Here is a 20,525-nt window from a genome sequence, read left to right as displayed (position 1 = left end):
GCGATCCAGATAGAGGCTTAGCAAGACTGCTTCCGTAAGTGGAAACGGCATTGGGAGCGGAGTACCAGTTGTGGAGGAGAGTATTTCGAAGGAGACCATGCACAATAAGTAAAAGGTTAGGTTATGTTATGTTAACCGGGGACCTAGAAACGACGGAGAGGCTCTGTCCCCGCCGCAGCCACAGTGGTCCACAACCCCACGACGACTACCTCCGCCGCCCCACACCGAACCCAGGGTTATTGTGAGGTTCGGCCCTCGGTGGACCCCCCCCCCCCCCCCCCCCAGGGAATGTCTCACACCAGACGAGTGTAACCCCTATGTTTGCGTGGTAGAGTAATGGTGGTGTACACGTACGTGGAGAACTTGTTTGCGCAGCAATCGCCGACATAGTGTAGCTGAGGCGGAATAAGGGGAACCAGCCTGCATTTGCTGAGACAGATGGAAAACCGCCTAAAAACCATCCACAGACTGGCCGGCTCACCGGATCTCGGCATAAATCCGCAGGGCGGATTCGTGCCGGGGACCGGCGCTCCTTCCCGCCCGGAAAACCGTGCTTTAGACCGCACGGTCAACCGGGCGGGCAAGCGTATAAAAATTTTGTGGATGAAGTTCCGGAATTCTTGAACAGGCCTCATACTTTATTTAGTAAAGAATACATAGGTCATTTACTGCTAGCAATGCAATTCAAAAGCTTATACTTATTTACGTGTGAGGTGATATGGTAAATATTTGTTCACTATACTTTGCAGTTAACCAGTGGAGACCGCGAGACTGGTCAATAAAATAATGAATATTACTTTAATGTAAAAACGCAATTGTCTGACGTAAAAAAGTACTGTCTGCCAGACGCAAGAGTCGAACCCTGAGCCCCACGCGCTAAAGCAGCGCACGTAGGCCTGCAGCCACACCGAGTACTTGACTTGGGCTGGGATGATCAGGTGCGACAGACCGATAGGCTTCACCGCTGCACGTACGGCGAGGTACGTCATCTGGTAACGTCACATGTCCGGCATTTGTCATCCGCTTTTGGCGCATTTCGCGACACTTGCTGCCCCATGTGTCCTATAATAAATTACCTGTCCTGTCACCATCTACGTCGCTTCGGGGGTTTTTAAACGTTAGTAAGAATCACCCTGTACTTTAGGCCGGAGGTATTTCTGTGATGTTCTGGGGTTGTTTTTCGTACCATGATCTGAGTCTACTGGTTCATGTTACCGTGAACATGAACCAGGATGTTCATTTCAGGATTCTCGTTGATAAAGTATCGCCCTTTCCGCTACATCTTCACGATGAGCATACTGTGGAAATTCCCGTCTTCCAAGAAGACAGCAGACGTTCTCACACTTCCGCAGACATATGTTTCAGGTTTGACGAACTATCAAGCACTCTATCGTAATTCGACTGGCCCACTAAATTACCCTACCTCAATCCCGTAGTAAATGTGTGGGAGTATTTAGAACATCGAGTGCAACGAAGCAATCAACCCTTACGAAATTAGGTAGCACTGAGGGATCTACTTATCGCTGAAAATACAGTTGTATATATAAAGTTCAAACTTGGAATGTATATGAAAATGTGCGGAATGGATGTGTCAGTATGGTGCAGCACAAACGAAGTCAATAAAAAGTACTATTTTCTCAACCAGACGTACAGCATGTACACTGTTCCGTGATGCTATTAATGGTGGTGTCTGTTAGCCCCATACGATGCGTATGCTATTCTTACTGAACGGCAAGCATCGAGCTTATGAAGGGGGAGGAATGCAGTTAGCAGCAACACTCATCCTGAGCTATTCCCTGTTATTGTCTGTGACATTCAAGCCGACAGATCGAGTGGTAATACCATACGCGAGAGCCTTTCCTATTGAAGATATTTGCCACCGTGACGAGCTCATTGTGGCCGAGCGTTTCCACTTCGTCGAAAAATTTATCACCAGCTGCACTGGGATAACGACTTCTGTAAACGTAATAATGTCGCATCTTCAGGTTTTCAGAGCGCAGTGAATGATCCATTAGGTTTCGGGAGTCCAACCACAGAAACCCTATGCCTGACATTTCGGCCATATATCTTTCGACCATCTTCCGAGATAGATGACAGATTGAAGTCGCAGTACTCGCGGCGTTATTCTAACCCGCGGAAACACCACATGAATAAACATGGTTTCTGCAGTTGGACTTTCGAAATCTAATGGATCGTCAACGATGTCATCTGCGCATATCGTTCTCCCAGTTAATGATGTTGGCTTTCGAAGCCGCGGCAGCCATTTCTCCTTCAAATAATTTTCCTTTTCGGTCCTCCTACAAAGAAAAAAAAAAAATCTTAAGAGTGCCAGGGATGGAACGTTTGGTCTTCTTTGTGGTTAACCATTCAATTATTAAGACGTATTGTTCTTGTATAATACCAGTGTATTGTTCTTGTCTGATGTCAGTCAATATTGTTGAAACACCTCCCATCCCGCGTTTCTGACCGAGGTTTTCGAGAGGTTTCCCTTGGTTGAAAGGCAAATCCCCAGACTGAAAACTCCCCCCTAAAAATTCCCAATTGGGATTCCCTCTCCCCGTAGCAGCTCGCTTGGTATTTGGGTCAGTAGTTTCTGACTCTACATGCGTCTATACTCGAAGTAGTCTGCTCATCTAGCAGATAAAATGGCTCTGAGCACTATGGGACTTAACAGCTATGGTCATCAGTCCCCTAGAACTTAGAACTACTTAAACCTAACTAACCTAAGGACAACACACAACGCCCAGTCATCACGAGGCAGAGAAAATCCCTGACCCCGCCGGGAATCGAACCCGGGACCCCGTGCTCGGGAAGCGAGAACGCTACCGCGAGACCACGAGCTGCGGACTCTAGCAGATAAAATGGGTGTTCAAAATAAGAAAAATATCCCGACATTTCAAGTAGGAAACTGGTTGGAATATTTCTCCAAGACGAGATCGCGATTCGACTGGTAACTCGAAAAGATTGTATCTGTGAAATGTGCAGAGGCTGCATTCTCATAAAAAATGGCGACTCCTGAACGAATGAGTTTATGTACTAGTGTTGGCAGCTGTGCACTTTCTTCACTAAGGTGGTACTCACAGTTCCTCTTGTCATCGGGAGTGTGCGGGCCGCCGTACGCGAGCGGGTGTTCGCCGTCTCCGTCGGGGTCGTCTGCGACATCTCCCGGCTCCAGCAGCGGCCCGGCGTCGTGGTCGGCCTGCGCGTGCTGGTCACGCTCCTGCATCATGCGTAGCAGTAGCATGCGCAGCAGCCGCGTCTGCTCCTCCTGCGAAACACATACACACACTCACTACGAGGCGTCCATTTCACGGCGAAGATGCGAAGTGCTATCCATAAGTTACCGAAAATCGAATTTTGCGCGTGAATTGCGTATAAATACCCTGTAATACAGCTACTTGCCTCCACGTACATACCCACTAAAAGTCTGACAAGTGGCTGCGAGCTGAATGGTTTGGTTAATGAACATATTTCCATTGTCATATTTCAGTAACTTTGCGATAGCTGGCCTGAAAAAGCAGTCTGTCTGTACAAAGTTTTGTTTTAAACTTGGGAAAATCGCTGCAGAAACATGCCAAATTTTGTAGCAAGATTTTTGAGGCATTTTTAGGTCAGACGCAGACTTACGACTGGTTCCCCGCTTCAAATTCGTGCGAACTGATGATGACGACCGTTCCTGTCGTTCGTGTCCTAGAACCAAACTAGAAAATATTCAGAAAGCAAGGGTTCTGATTCAGCAAGATCGTATACAGGCCAACCAAATCCTTTGCGACACCCTGGAAATAATTTACGATACATGTCAACGTATTCTGTGAGAAGAATTGATCATGAAAAGGCCAACGACGAAGTTTATGCCACGTTTTCTTCAAGATGATCAGAAGCAACATCACTTGGAAGTCAGCAGGGAACTTAAGCAACTGCTTCAAGACGTTCGCCGCATGGTGTGGCCGAGCGGTTCTAGGCGCTTCAGTCTGGAACCGCGTGACCGCTACGGTCGCAGGTTCGAGTCCTGCCTCGGGCATGGATGTGTGTGATGTCCTTAGGTTAGTTAGGTTTAAGTAGTTCTAAGTTCTAGGGGACTGATGACCTCAGATGTTAAGTCCCATACTGCTCAGAGCCATTTGAACAATTTTCAAGGCGATCCGAACTTACTTTCAAAGATTATGACCGGCGATGAAAGTTGGGTTTATGACTATGAACCTGAAAGATCTTACAAGATGGCACTTTTCTCCATCTGCCGTACTCATGACACTCACCTCCATGTAACTTCTTCTTGTTCCTCACGATGAAAGTAAATTTGAAGGGGTGAATAATTAATACAGCGAAGGAGATTCAAGAGGAACCAAAAACCCTAACTTCAAGGATGCATTTCAAAAGTGGCAGAACTGTCGGAATTCACGTACTCACTCCAAGGGGGACTTGTTTGAAGCTAATGGTACAGAATGAGATCTAGGTGAAACATAAGAATTTTAACTAATGTATTTCGGGAACTTACAAACACTTCCTTGTAACTTGCGTAATAAACGGTAGATAATGTCGAAGGTGAATCTTCCTGACAGATTAAAACTGCTTGTCGGAGCGAAATTATTCCATAAATTTTGTCTTTTGCGGCCTATGCTCCTACCGACCAAGCTATCTAGGCCCAACTCTCTACCAACGCTGACGGCGCACACTTCGCTACAGAGTGAAAGTTGTATTCCGGAAACAACCCTTGCACTGTGGCTAAGCTGTTTCTCCGCGATATCCTTTCTGTCAGAAGTGTTAGTCACGCAAGGTATGCAAGAGATATACTGTGACGTTTGCAACGAGGGAGGGAGGCGTTAGTGAGTCATGCTGGGATATCAACCCGTAGGAACATTGCCCGTGAAAGGCACTGTTCCATGTTTGATTGCCAAACTGGCGCACAGTTTTAATCTGCGAGTAAGTTTCAAGACAGTGCGCACTCCGCTGGAGACTGAAAGTTTCGTTCCGGAATGCCGGACATCTCTGTGTACCACAGAATTCTGATAATTCTTGTTTTGTGTCTAACTGAAACTTGAGTATCAGCTACGCAATGACGGTTGGTTACATCAGTAATACACGCTTTGGACACTCATCTTTCGTTCGTTCATTCGTTCGTTCCAGAGACCTCACCATGTACCGAAATTTCAATGGAAAATAATCTGGGAAACAACACTGGTGCGCAAAATTTGAGGATGCAAGTAACTTTCACGTGCTGTGTGTCGCTTCCACGTAATATAGGTCAATGAAACTTCCATCACAGATAGAAAGAAGGAACTACTACATCACAATACATAGGGTAGCAAAAACAAATATCCAGTGAGAAGAACCCTAGAAACTGAAGAAATGAGCGCAGGTCATGATACAATACATGAAAGAACCACCTCACACCTGAACAACGCCCTCCACACACGACGGGTCAAATCTCGACTTGTCGGGCCACATGAACGCGCAGAGTCAACTGTTGTTCACTTCCTGTGATATTTGTTCCACTGAAGAGGTGAAGCCTTAGGTGCACTCCAAGCAGTGGCGTTCTGTGAGGTAACCGCCCCCCCTCTCCCCCATATTCCCACATATTTCTATTGCATGCAGTTCTCTTTGCATCGTTCGCTGGGAAAATGATTGAAATGTACCTGCATTCACTGACAAAGGCTATTATTGTCGAGTATGAAACCGATTGTTCTTGAGAAGGCGTGATACTTGTCTCTGGTCCCTGTCAGGATATTTTTACGACCACAGTTCTTACCATATTACGTGGGTGCGAGTGGTACAGAATTCCTTGTAGACACTTTCCCACTCTGTATCGATACAAAACAAGTCGGGAAACGTCATTCATGGTGCGGTTATGGCGTATCCAAACACTATACTTCCTGGAAGATTAAAACTGTGTGCCGGACCGAGACTCGAACTCGGGGCCTTTGCCTTTCGCGTGCAAGTGCTCTACCGACTGAGCTACCCACGACTCATGACCAGTCTTCACAGTTTTAATTCCGCCAGTACCTCGTCTCCTACCTTCCAAACTTCGCAGAAGCTCTCCTGCGAACCTTGCAGTTTTAATCTGCCCTGAGTCGAAACAAGGCCCCGGGAGTAGACAACATTCCATTAGAACTACTGATGGCCTTGGGAGAGCCAGTCATGACAAAACTCTACCATCTGGTGAGCAAGATGTATGAGACAGGCGAAATACCCACAGACTTCAAGAAGAATATAATAATTCCAATACCAAAGAAAGCAGGTGTTGACAGATGTGAAAATTACCGAACTATCAGTTTAATAAGTCACAGCTGCAAAATACTAACGCGAATTCTTTACAGACGAATGGAAAAACTGGTAGAAGCCGACCTCGGGGAAGATCAGTTTGGATTCCGTAAAATGTTGGAACACGTGAGGCAATACTAACCTTACGACTTATCTTAGAAGAAAGATTAAGAAAAGGCAAACCTACGTTTCTAGCATTTGTAGACTCAGAGAAAGCTTTTGACAACGTTAACTGGAATACTCTCTTTCAAATTCTGAAGGTGGCAGGGGTAAAATACAGGGAGCGAAAGGCTATTTACAATTTGTACAGAAACCAGATGGCAGTTATAAGAGTCGAGGGGCATGAAAGGGAAGCAGTGGTTGGGAAAGGAGTGAGACAGGGTTGTAGCCTCTCCCCGATGTTATTCAATCTGTATATTGAGCAAGCAGTAAAGGAAACAAAAGAAAAATTCGGAGTAGGTATTAAAATTCATGGAGAAGAAGTAAAAACTTTGAGGTTCGCCAATGACATTGTAATTCTGTCAGAGACAGCAAAGGAGTTGGAAGAGCAGTTGAACGGAATGGACAGTGTCTTGAAAGGAGGATATAAGATGAACATCAACAAAAGCAAAACGAGGATAATGGAATGTAGTCAAATTAAATCGGGTGATGCTGAGGGGATTAGATTAGGAAATGAGACACTTAAAGTAGTAAAGGAGTTTTGCTATTTAGGGAGTAAAATAACTGATGACGGTCGAAGTAGAGAGGATATAAAATGTAGACTGGCAATGGCAAGGAAAGCGTTTCTGAAGAAGAGAAATTTGTTAACATCGAGTATTGATTTAAGTGTCAGGAAGTCGTTTCTGAAAGTATTTGTATGGAGTGTAGCCATGTATGGAAGTGAAACATGGATGATAACCAGTTTGGACAAGAAGAGAATAGAAGCTTTCGAAATGTGGTGCTACAGAAGAATGCTGAAGATAAGGTGGGTAGATCACGTAACTAATGAGGAGGTATTGAATAGGATTGGGGAAAAGAGAAGTTTGTGGCACAACTTGACTAGAAGAAGGGATCGGTTGGTAGGACATGTTTTGAGGCATCAAGGGATCACAAATTTAGCATTGGAGGGCAGCGTGGAGGGTAAAAATCGTAGAGGGAGACCAAGAGATCAATACACTAAGCAGATTCAGAAGGATGTAGGTTGCAGTAGGTACTGGGAGATGAAGAAGCTTGCACAGGATAGAGTGGCATGGAGAGCTGCATCAAACCAGTCTCAGGACTGAAGACCACAACAACAACAACATCATCATGAGTGCTAGTTCTTCAAGGTTCGCAGGAGAGCTTCTGTGAAGTTTGGAAGGTAGGAGACGAGGTACTGGCGGAATTAAAGCTGAGGGGACGGGTCGTGAGCCGTGCTTGGGTGGTTCAGTCTGTAGAGCACTTGCCCGCGAAAGGCAAACGTCCCGAGTTCGAGTCTCGTTCTGACAACAGTTTTAATCTGCCAGGGAAGCTTCATATCAGCACACACACCGCTGCAGAGTGGAAGTTTCATTCTGGTTCACGATACATCCTTTTCTGCCACTCTGTCACGTCCCACGACGCGCCACTTTACTGTGGTCGTTCCATCCAGTCTATTGGCACATACACACCGCATAACTGTCATGACTTATTGTACGGGTAGATGTTGTACATCATCTGCAGTGCTCCAAAGCGAGAAGTATACTCTTTTAAAGGGGTGAGTAATATTATGTCCAGTGAGCACATTTCTATTTGGGGAACCCTGTGCTTCACTTCCAGCTTTTGAGATTAGGCTGAAAGGAATTGATTTTTCCCCTGTTCTGGATCTCAAACCGACTGCCCTAACGATTCGGTCAAGAAATGAATTTTACGTCTACATAAATAGTACACTAGGCACTGTACAGTGCATGGCTGATGGTAAATCGTACCAGTATTATCAGTTTGCTTTCGTATTCCATTGGTATATTGAGTGAGGCAAAATGACACTCCCTTTGCATCTGTATATATCTTAATAACCCGTTTCTCATGTTTGCTACGCGAGATATGCGTTCGTTTCAGCGTAATAGTCGCCCAGTGTTTTTCGACTACAGCTTCTCTAAACGTACTCAACAATGTTTCACGAGAATTCACTGTCTGATCGAAAGTGTCCATCACCTATTAGTGGGCAGTAATATGGGGTGCCTCCATCTTTTGCCTTGATGGCAGCTTGAACTTTGCTGACGACGCTTTCAATATAGTTTCTGAATGTTTGTGGAGAAATGGCAGCCCATTCTTCGTCAAGAGCCGAAACCAGAGAAGACGGTAATGTTCGACGCTGGGGTCCACTCGAAAGTATTCGTTTGGGTTCAGGTCGGTGCTCTAGGGAGACCAGTCCATTTCAGGAATGTTTTATTCACGAACCATTGACTCACAGATGACGCTTTATTACAGAGTGCATTGTTACGCTGATACAAACCGTCATCATCTCCGTACTGTTACTCTGCTGTATGTAGTACACAATTCTGCAAAAAAGTGTTCATATCCTTCCGCATTTACCGTTTTCTTAAGCGCAATAAGAAGAGCACACCCTAACCACGAAAAACAGCCCCATATCGTAACATCACCTCCTCCGTACTCCCCTGTACGCGCTACACATTATGGCAGGTAAAGATCCCCAGGCATTCGCAAAACGCAAACCCTTCCATCGGATTGTCACAGGGTATAGCGTGGGTCATCACTCTAAATCACTCGTTTCCAGTCATCCACTGTCCAGTGACGTTGCTCTTTAGACCACCTCAAGCGTCGCGCAGCAACGACTACAGAAATGTATTTATTATGAGGACCTGCTCGATCATTATACCCCATTCTTTTTATCTCCCTATGCACAGTCATTTTGCTAGATGGACTGCTGGGAGCACTTTGAAACTAACATGTAATTCCTTCCACTGATTTCATGCGATATTTTTTTACAAATACCCTCCGCAATGCTCGACAGTCTCCGTCCGTCAGTACAATGTCTGCCTGGTCTTGGTTAGAATGGTTGAAATTTTCGTTACGGATTTGTTACTTGGTTGCATCCAATTACTAGTTCACTTTCGAAGTCGCTGACTTGTCCTGGCTGAGCCATTCCGCTGACACCGTTTCTCTGCTAACAACACAATACTCCCCGCCTGCTTTTATACTATCCTGACATCTAGTGATCACTTCCGGATTGCATGGGTCTGTCCGGATACCTTTGATCATATAGTGAACGTCCTTTCTATTGCAAAGATTCCGATTTCAGTTACCTTAACATTTCGTTTACGCTTTAGTATCAGGTATACCGAATTGTTACGGCCCTCGCAACTAGTATTTGAATTAATCCGATATCTGTTGTCAAGCCTAATTGATAAAGACTCCAAACACGGGAATAATACTATAGAATTGGCCACAGTAGCGACTTGTATCCGGTTTCTTTCACAGACGCTCTGCATTTTCCAGAATCCTTACAACGAATCTAAGTCTTCCATCGCCTTACGTGATTGTCCCAGTTCATTTGACTTCTTAGTACAGCAGGACATTGATAACTCTGCATGCTCGGGGATCTGCTAATGCCGTATTATCAAATATCCCGAATTATCGTGCTTACTTTTTTTTTTTTTAAAAAAGACCTTGTCTTATAAAAAGGGTATAAACAAAACCTATTGTTTTAATGTGCTAAAATCAAATAAAATTGTTTTGTTACACATAATATTAGTGGTTAGATTACAGTATAAAAATTAAAAATATTTATTACTATTCTGTAAAAACGAAATTGAAGTAAAAACCGAATACTGTACTGTTCTATTACATCAGTTTAAGGCATATGTGTCACATTTTTAGAGGTCTGGGCTTTTGATATTTGCCAATCACAAACAAAGGGAGTGTATCATTACCTGAAGCATTTCCACATACTAAGACAGTTATTCTGCCTTTATTCTATTTAAAACACTTTGAGGTGGACTCCATAGCTTCCACTGGTGTTCAATTGGGCAAACAGCGCCATAACAGGCCAATCGTATCAGCGCTACAAATTTGTTGTGGGGAAAACTTACGCTCATCGCCAAGCTTTTGAAACATTGTTTTGTACTCATTTGTACCAAATGGTTCAAATGGCTCTGAGCACTATGGGACTTAACATCTGTGGTCATTAGTCCCCTAGAACTTAGAACTACTTAAACCTAACTAACCTAAGGACATCACACACATCCATTCCCGAGGCAGGATTCGAACCTTAAGTATAAGTACGTGGTATCACGTAACATTCCGCCAGTGCGGACGGTATTTGCTTCGTAATACATTACCCATGTGAAAATGGACCGTTTACCAATTGCGGAAAAGGTCGATATCGTGTTGATGTATGGCTGTTGTGATCAACATGTGCTATGTATGCTGCTCGGTATCCTGGACGACATCATCCAAGTGTCCGGACCGTTCGCCGGATAGTTACACTATTTAAGGAAACAGGAAGTGTTCAGCCACAAATGAAACGTCAACCAAGACCTGATGATGCCCAAGTAGGTGTTTTAGCTGCTAATCAGTTCATCAGTAGCAGACAAATTGCGAGAGAATCGGGAATCTCAAAAACGTCGGTGTTGAGAATGCTACATCAACATCGATTGCACCTGTAGCATATTTCTATGCACCAGGAATTGCATGGCGACGTCTTTGAACGTCGTGTACAGTTCTGCCACTTGGCACAAGAGAAATTACGGGACGATGACAGATTTTTTGCACGCGTTCTATTTAGCGACGAAGCGTCATTGACCAACAGCGGTAACGTAAACCGGCACAATATGCACTATTGGGCAACGGAAAATCCACGATGGCTACAACGAGTGGAACATCAGCGACCTTGGCGAGTTAATGTATGATGCGGCATTATGGGAGGAAGGATAATGGTCCCCCATTTTATCGATGGCAATCTAAATGGTGCAGTGTATGCTGATTTCTTACGTAATATTCTACCGATGTTACTACAAGATGTTTCACTGCATGACAGAATGGCGATTTACTTCCAACATGATGGATGTCCGACACATAGCTCGCATGCGGTTGAAGCGGCATTGAATAGCGTATTTCATGACAGGTGGATTGGTCGTCGAAGCACGATACCATGGCCCGCACGTTCACCGGATCTGACGTCTTTCTGTGGGTAAAGTTGAAGGATATTTGGTATCGTGATCCACCTACAACGCCTGACAACATGCGCCAGCGCATTGTCAGTGCATGTGCGAACATTACGGAAGGCGAACAACTCGCCGTCGAGAGGAATGTCGTTACACGTATTGCCAAATGCATTGAGGTTGACGGACATCATTTTGAGCATTTATTGCATTAATGTGGTATTTACAGGTAAACACGCTGTGACAGCATGCGTTCTCAGAAACGATAAGTTCACAAAGGTACATGTATCACATTGGAATAACCGAAATAAAATATGAAAAGGTACCTACGTACTGTATTTTAATTTAAGAAACCTACCTGTTACCAACTGTTCGTCTAAAATTGTGAGCCATATGTTTGTGACTATTACAGCGCCATCTATCACAAAGCGAAAAGAGTGGTCCAACTAAAACATTCATATTTCTTTACGTACTACACGAATGTGTAATAAAATGGGGGTTCCTATTTGATATCCGTATGAGCTATGGCAGCGCCATCTAGCGGATCAACCATAGCGCTATCTAGTTTCCCCCTTCAAGCTGGACAAGTTTCGTTCTTTGTGGTTTTTCGTTTGACGCTTATTTCGTGAGATATTTGGCTCGGTCACGATCAGTGGACCATCCTGTATATGTGAAAGGGTTTTAATATTGATTTGTATTTTTTTAGTAAATTTGCTCTTTAAAAAATGATTTAAGAGCCGCGCCCTGTAGGTTCACTTTAGCTGTGAGGTTGTGGTACGAGCGTTGCCCCGCGACTGACCTGGCTGAGCCCCTGGGGCGGCGGCTCGTCGTCCGGCCAGTTGACGCCGGCGACGGCGTCGTACTCTGCCTCGGCGGCTGCGGCGGCCGCAGCGAACCTGGCGGCGTCGCGCGGCAGCGGCAGCAGCATGGCGCGCGCCGCCACGGGCGCCGGGCCCGGGCCCGGGCCGGCCAGCCACAGCCCGGCCGCCAGCAGCAGCGCCGCGCTGCCCAGTGCGCTCCTCCTCCTCATCCTGCTCGCTCCTGCACACACAGGCACGGCAAAGCCGTCGTCAGAGCTCTGAAACAGAGCTGCGGGCTGGAAAAAACATGCTCAAAATTAAAAAAAACAAAAATTAAAACTGGTGACGTGCGAGTAGGACTCGCGCACTCAAGGTTCCCTACAAACTTAATTATCTACACACATCATAAAAACATTAAGCAACACCTCGGTTACGATAGTTCAGGAACCTGTACAGAAAATTGGAATAGAGATCAACATAAACATTTCCGCCCTTTTTATTGCCCATGAAAACCACACATTTAGCCGGCCGGTGTGGCCGTGCGGTTCTAGGCGCTTCAGGCTGGAACCGCGTGACCGCTACGGTCGCAGGTTCGAATCCTGCCTCGGGCATGGATGGGCGTGATGTCCTTAGATTAGTTAGGTTTAAGTAGTTCTAAGTTCTAGGGGACTGATGACCAGAGATGTTAAGTCCCGTAGTGCTCAGAGCCATTTGAACCAAAACCACACATTGCATGTTGTACCACCGTACAGCGAGGCCTTAAAAGGTGGTAGTCTAGATTGCTGAACACACCGGTACCTCTAATACCGTCCTTTTGCATTGATACATGCCTGTATTCGTCGTGGCATACTATCCACAAGTTCATCAAGGCACTGTTTATCCAGATTGTCCCACTACTCAACGGCGATTCGGCGTAGATCCCTCAGAGTGGTTGGTGGGTCACGTCGTCCATAAACTACCCTTTTCAATCCATCTCAGGCATGTTCTATAGGGTTCATGTCTGGAAAACATTCTGGCCATTCTAGTCGAGCGATGTCATTATCCTGAAGGAAGCCATTCACAAGATGTGCACGATGGGGGCGCGAATTGTCGTCCATGAAGACGAATGCCTCGCCAATATGCAGCCGATATGGTTGCACTATCGGTCGGAGGATGGCATTCACGTATTGTACAGCCGTTATGGCGCCTTCAATGACCACCAGCGGCGTACATCAGCCCAACATAATCCCACCCCAAAACAGCCCACTTTGCTGCACTCGCTGGACAGTGTGTCTAAGGCGCTCAGCCTGACTGGGTTGCCTCCAAACATGTATCCGACGATTGTCTGGTTCAATTCATATGTGACACTCATCGGTGAAGAGAACATGATGCCAGTCCTGAGCGGTCCATCCGGCATGTTGTTGGCTCCATCTGTACCGCGCTGCATAGTGTCGTGGTTGCAAACATGGACCTCGCCATGGACGTCGGGAGTGAACAGCTGCCGAGAATTATTCTGGGTTGTTTTGCCGTGGTCCATGGAACTCTTCTATCCCTGACGTTTCGTCCAAAGCTACGTTGGACATCTTCGGAGGTTCTTCTGGTTGTGCTGAGTCGGGAAGCACCCCCAAAGACGTCCAACGTAGCTTTAGACGAAACGTCAGGGATAGAAGAGTTCCATGGACCACGGCCATACAATCCGGAAGAATTGTAGGGTGCTGAAACATCCGGTCGTGAAAGCCTTCATTGTATGGTCGGGAGTGAAGTTGCGCATCATGCAGCCTATTGCGCACAGTTTGAGTCGTAACGCGACGTCCTGTGGCTGCACGAAAAGCATTATTCAACATGGTGTCGTTGCTGTCAGGGTTCCTCCGAGCCATAATCCGTAGGTAGCAGTCATCCACTGCAGTAGTAGCCTTTGAGCGGCCTGAGCGACGTATGTCATCGACAGTTCCTGTCTCTCTGTATCTCCTCCATGTACGAACAATATCGTTTTGGTTCACCCCGAGACGCCTGGATACTTCCCTTGTTGAGATCCCTTCCTCGCACAAAGTAACAATGCGGACGCGATCGAACCGCGGTATTGACCGTTTAGGCATGGTTGAACTGCAGGCAACACGAGCCGCGTACCTCCTTCCTGGTGGAATGACTGGAACTGATCGGCTGTCGGCCCCCTCTCCGTCTGATAGGCGCTGCTCATGCATGGATGTTTACATCTTTGGGCGGGTTTAGTGATATCTCTGAACAATGAAAGGTAATGAAAGTCTTTTCGGGTTTGCTGCCGGATCCTAAAATCAACTTGACTCGGTATTTCGGCGATGCAAAATGAAATTTGAGGAAACTGTTGTGGTTGCCAACATTTCCGGTTTTTGGAACAGTGTGTACAAAGAGGCGATTGAAATTAGGTTGACTGATAATTTAATCAACAGAGACAATGGGTTTCCTCTTAGCAAAACGTGGAATCCTGTATTATCTCACATCAAAACTGAACGTTCTTCAGTGCGGCCTTGGTTGCGATATATCGTTGCCAGCAGTGTTTCACTAAGGGCGGCGCCACCTCCCTGTCTAGGAAGGCAGAAACCGTGATGGGCGGCGCATGCTCCGTGTACTGAACGGTGGCCTATATAGGACGTCGATTTGCAACCTGGCGTCAGTTCTCAGCGGGACTCATCAGCATAAGCAGCATTTTCCTGAAGATGGCGAACAGTTGCATCGCCGAAATATCGAGTCAAGTTGATTTTAGGATCCGGCAGCAAACCCGAAGAGACTTTCAAGACTTATTACGCCGGGAAAGCCTTCGTAATCACAATGAAAGGTACTGTGTCTGTGATGTAATACCCAAAGCCAGCGTCTGTCTTCAGGAGTTCTGGGAACCGGGGTGATGCAAAACTTTTTTTGATGTGTGTATATACACTGATGTGACAAAAGTCATGGGCTAGCGATATGCACATATACAAATGGTGTTACTATCGTATACACAAGATATATAAGGGCACTGCATTGACAGTGCTGTCATTTGCACACAGTTGATTGATGTAAAAAGGTTTCTGACGTGATTGTGGCCACACGACGGTAATTAACTGGCTTTAAATGCGGAATGGTAGTTGCAGCTAGAGGCATGGGACGTACCATTTCGGAAATCGCTAGGCAATTCAATATTCCTAGACACACGGTGTCAAGAGTGTGCCGAGAATACCAAATTTCAGGCAGTACCTCTCATCACGGACAACGCAGTGGCCGACGGCTTTCACTTAACGACCGAGAGCTGCGTCGTTTTCGTAGACTTGTGCTAATAGACAAGCAGCACAGCGTGAAATACGCGCTGAAATCAATGTGGGAGGTGCGACGAACGCATCCGGGTTTTATTATTTAAGCAAATAAACCTATTTTTTATAAACCAAATTTATTCAGCCAGAAATATAAAAACTGAAATTAAATTCATAATATTCCTATCTCTCCTATCCCTAGGTGGTTTACCGCCGTTTCTTGGATTTCTACCAAAATGAGTTGTATAAATACCTAAAAGTAAAAATACTTCCTTAACATCTTCAGTGTCACGCTCTAATTATAAGCCGGCGAAATGTGGCTTTACTGGGCAGACGAACGACGGGAGGGCATTTCGTAACAGCACGACATCGCGTGCAGCACCTCTCCTGGGCTCGTGACTCTATCGGTTGGATCCTAGACGACCTGAAAACCGTGGCTTGGTCAGATGAGTCCCGATTTCAGTTGGTCAGAGCTGATGGTAGCATCCGAGTGTGGACTTGGACCCTGATTGTCAATGAGGCGCTGAGCAAGCTGGTCGCGGTTCCATAATGATGTGGCCGGCCCGTGTGGCCGTGCGGTTAAAGGCGCTTCAGTCTGGAACCGCGTGACCGCTACGGTCGCAGGTTCGAATCCTGCCTCGGGCATGGATGTGTGTGATGTCCTTAGGTTAGTTAGGTTTAATTAGTTCTGAGTCCTAGGCGACTGATGACCTCAGAAGTTAAGTCGCATAGTGCTCAGAGCCATTTGAACCATTTGAACCATAATGATGTGGGCTGTGTTTACATGGAATAGACTGATAAATGAGTGGAAATGGATATGTTCGACTGCTTGCGGGCCATTGGCAGCCATTCATGTGCTTCATGTTACCAAACAACGGTGACATTTTATGGATGAAAATGTGCCAATTCACTGGGCCACAGCTATTCGATATTGTTTTGAAGAACATTCTGGACATCTCGAGAAAGTGGTTTTGGCACCCATAACGGTCGACATAAATCCCATCGAATATTTACGAGACATAATCGAGAGATCAGTTCGTGCACAAAATCCTGTACCGGCAATTTATGGACAGCTGTAGAGACGGCATGGCTCAGTATTTCTCCAGGAGACTAATGACGACCTGTTGAGTCCATACCATGTCGAGATGCTGCACTATGCCGGAAAAAAGGAGGTGCAATGCGACAGTAGCAGGTTTCCCATGACTTTGTTCATCCATCCAGGGAATAGAGGGACCGATAACCAAGCAGTCTGGTCTTTTCCTCGCCCCCCACCCCTTTCAACCAACCAACCAACCAACCAACCAACGAACCAGAGAATCGAAACTCTCAACGAATTTTGGCTATTAGGGATATCGATACTAGCGAGATGTTAGTCTCAGGAATTCCAAGACCGTATCAAAATCTCTACTGTAGTTGCTCAGACTAACCCAGACATGCAAAAAGAAGCGAGCAGGAGACATCAGTTTATGTATGTAGAGAGAGAAGATTCATTAAAACATTTTTATGTACTTAATAAGACATTTTGTGTTTGCATGTAGTGATGTTAGTCCATTACGCTTTTGACGTATGATACGTGGAAATCACGTTCAAGTGGCAAAAAATGGCCGTGCCGAAGTTAAACACCGTCGGTCGTGACCAGTACTTGGATAGGTAACCGTCCAGGTACGCCGCGCCCTTGGCTTTTTCCCCTTTGCGTTTGCGGTAGAGGGTACAGGAGAGGTGATGGCATAAATCCCCGGTTACCAGTCTTTGCCCAAATATCCTGGATTCTCCGCTGTGGTTCATGAAGGGAGGGCATGCGGCAGTGTTGATGGTGACCCGTGGATTCCGTTGGAAACGTTAAGATCGGCGGTCCTCTTGGTGCTACTCGAAAGGAATAGGCTACGTGCCGAAACGGGCTTACGCCATGTAAGGGGGGGGGGGGGGGGGAGAGAATGAGAGATGCGAAAGTGACCTCTATATAAACAAAATGAATGAACAGAATGTACGTGTCATTGTGCGGAAAATGGGGAGGATCGCCATGTCGCCATATTTAGCGCTTGCAGATGCCTGCAACACACCCACTGTTTGTAGGATACTGCGTATTAAAGCCAACATTGGGGCACTCCGTTCCGAATGGATAATGACGACTTAAACAATAATAATCATCATTACCGATTGCTTTTAATGCAAAGAAACGAATATCGTAAAATCGATGTTGACCTGAAATTTTAACCACATCTATATTATTACTCTACAGTTACACTAAACTGTTTAACAGACCATTTCTCTGCCGGTCCAGTCTCGAATAGCACATGGTAAAAATAAAAATTTAAATCGTCCTCTGCGAGCTGTGATCTCTCTTGTTTTATTACATTTCTGATTTCCCTACGTAGGTCGGAATTAAGAAAGTATTTAAACTTCGTCAAAAAAATCTCATCGCAAAGGAAAACGCCTCTGTTTTAAAGGTCGCCACCTCGACTAATTTATCATATCTGTGACACACTCTCTCCTATTTCGCGATGATAGAAAACGAGTTGGTCTTGGTTGAATTTTTTCGGTGTCCTCCGTCAATCCTATCTAATAAGGATTCGGTACCGCGCAGCAACGCTGCAAAAGAGGACGGACAAACGCAGTGTAGGCAATCTCTTTAGTAGAGGTCTTGCATCTTCTGAGTGTTTTGCCAACAAAACACAGTTTTTGTTTCGCCATATCCACAACATTTGCTATGTGATGGTTCCAGTTTAAGTTGTTCGTAATTTTAATGCTCAGGTATTTAGTTGAAGCAACTTTTAGATTTGTGTGGTTTATCGTGTAATCTAAATTATACGAATTTTTTTGCACTCACGTGGAGGAGCACCGTGTAGATGTTGTTGTTGTTGTTGTTCTTCTTCTTCTTCTTCAGCATTTGTCACAAAATATAGCAGGTTCCGTATTTTTCGCTTTCTGTCACCGCTAGGTACGATCTTGTGTTTGGTCAGGTCTTCATCTACCTATGTTCTTCTTCTATCTTGAGGTCTATTTGGGGGGCGGGGGGAGGGAGGGAGATATGCAGTCACCGTTAGCTCGATCCCTGAATAAGTCATTCACCACCGACTTTCCATGAAAACCGGCGTTTTGCTATTGTTTCTTCCTCTGATAAAAGTACTTGTCTGTACCAGTTCATCTTCTGAATTATAGGTGCCATTCAGTAAAGGCTTGATCAAATTATTTTGAAAGCCGTTTTGATCTTCCGATGACTTTACTAGACGGTAAACGATGGTTTCACTTGTAAATAATCTAAGAGGGCGCTCATATTGTCTCCTAAGTCGTTTATACAGGGTGTCTCTGGCGCAATGGTCAGTATTCAGGGATAATATAGCAACGATCATTCAAACCATAATGTATAGTAGACAGGGGCTCTAAAATGCATACCTTAAGAGCTATGAGCACTTCTTCATTTCGAAATCTCTTCTATTCTTTATTTGTGTGGCCACATTGCCTTTAATTGCCTTACAATTTGTGAAGATATTTTTGTTCTGTCATTACAGCTACAAGAAATGCTGGTTTTTCTCACCAGAAGCGTTTCGCTTTATTGAAGTAAAGCATCATCAGTGGTCTGTAATTAAAGACATCTACAGTGTGATTTGTTTTGGAGATCGAAAAACAGTTCGTTAACAAAATGTTGGCAGCCATAAAACCAAGCATAAATTACCGTATGTGAAAACCAACAATTTGTTAACGAACTGTTTTTTGATCCAGAAAATAAATCAAATTGTAATTATCTTTAATTTAAGACCACTGATGATGCTTTACTTCAATAAAGCGAAACGCGTCTGGTGAGGAAAACACGCATTTTTGTAGCTGTAACGACAGAACAAAAATACCCTCAGATATTTCTTCTAATGCAAACTCTTTTGCTTTTCATATTTTGAGAGATGTTTGTACGGAGCCCAAAATAAGAAAAAATCTCCAGTAAACGTGGGCTCTAAAGTGCATAGCTTAAGAATTAGGAGTACTTGTTCACCTTAGCTACTATGAACCGCATGTCGTCTATTGAACATGTGCTCATAGCTCTTAAGGTAGGCATTTTAGAACCCACGTTTACCGGATATTTTTCTTTGAATGATTGTTCCTTTCTATCCCTGAATATTTACAATTTTTCTTGGGACACCCTGTGTAGATTAGGAACAGCAGAGAGCATGTAAGACTGACTGCTGTCTCACTCGATGACCTTTCTGACAGGAAATCATGAATTCAGTCCCACATCTGAGACGATACTACATACGAACGCAATTTGATCACAAGCAATTTGTGAGGAACGGTATCGAAATGCTTCTGGAAAATTAGAAATATAGAATTTATTTGTGATCTTCTGTCGATAACACTCAATACTTCGTCCGAATAAGAAGCCAGTTGCGAGTCACAAGAACGATATTTTCTGAATCCGTGCTTGTTATTTCTCAATATATGTTTTTCTTTGAGGATTTTAAAAAGTCGGACACAGTACATGTTGGAAAATTTTGCGGATATCAGCAGACACACACGTGGGATATCCACATTGGCGCAGGCTTCTGTCCACAAAGTCAGTATTACTGCAGGCATGTCAGCATTCGCACAGACCTGTACCGATGGGTCAGTGCGGCTGCGTCCGAAATCCAGCGGCAGGTCGGCGCCCACGCCTTTGCGAGGTACGCGCGGCGCCAGCAGAGACGGCTAATTGTGAGTGCGGTGGGGGCGAGGGTCCTCAATGAGGCGCCCCCGAGCTGCGACTCCTCCCTAATTGCGCACCGCCCCCAGCGCTCGCCGCTGTCGTCAGCCGCGCGTACGCCACACCTTGCCACGTAGAGGCCGGCCGACCCTCGCCGGCGGGTGGGCTACATTTCCGGACCGTTTCTCAGGCGCCGTTCCGTGACGCTCTGCGGGACGTAAGGGGGCCATGAACCCACTACCAAGGACATATTATTATTACTACCATTATTATTATTATTATTATTATTATTATTATTATTATTATTTGCGAATAAGTCTATTAGACTATCCAAACTACTTGAGATGGGCAGTAACTCTGCTTTATGCCAATATTTATTTAATTCACGTTCTGTGGGGCTCCTGTCCGTCTTCAGACCACATTGTTCTTGTGGTAT

At 45.3% G+C, this 20,525-nt stretch overlaps 2 protein-coding genes across 4 annotated transcripts in view; one reads left to right on the top strand and one right to left on the bottom strand.

The window, feature by feature from the left end:
- LOC126251488 (DNA ligase 3) overlaps nucleotides 1–20,525 on the top strand; it is a 605,411-nt gene that overhangs the window by 64,834 nt on the left and 520,052 nt on the right. The window lies entirely within an intron of this gene.
- LOC126251492 (uncharacterized) overlaps nucleotides 1–20,525 on the bottom strand; it is a 131,429-nt gene that overhangs the window by 4,127 nt on the left and 106,777 nt on the right. Inside the window, exons 2-3 of the mRNA XM_049951960.1 lie at nucleotides 12,178–12,419; nucleotides 3,082–3,268 (exon numbers count right to left, since the gene is read on the bottom strand). Coding sequence (XP_049807917.1) covers nucleotides 3,082–3,268; nucleotides 12,178–12,408 — 418 coding nt within the window. The 5' untranslated portion in view covers nucleotides 12,409–12,419. The remainder of the gene's footprint in view (nucleotides 1–3,081; nucleotides 3,269–12,177; nucleotides 12,420–20,525) is intronic.

The sequence above is a fragment of the Schistocerca nitens genome, chromosome 4 (assembly GCF_023898315.1).
Source record: "Schistocerca nitens isolate TAMUIC-IGC-003100 chromosome 4, iqSchNite1.1, whole genome shotgun sequence".
Classification (NCBI taxonomy): Eukaryota; Metazoa; Arthropoda; class Insecta; order Orthoptera; family Acrididae; genus Schistocerca; species Schistocerca nitens.
This window is presented reverse-complemented; position numbering and strand designations above follow the sequence as displayed.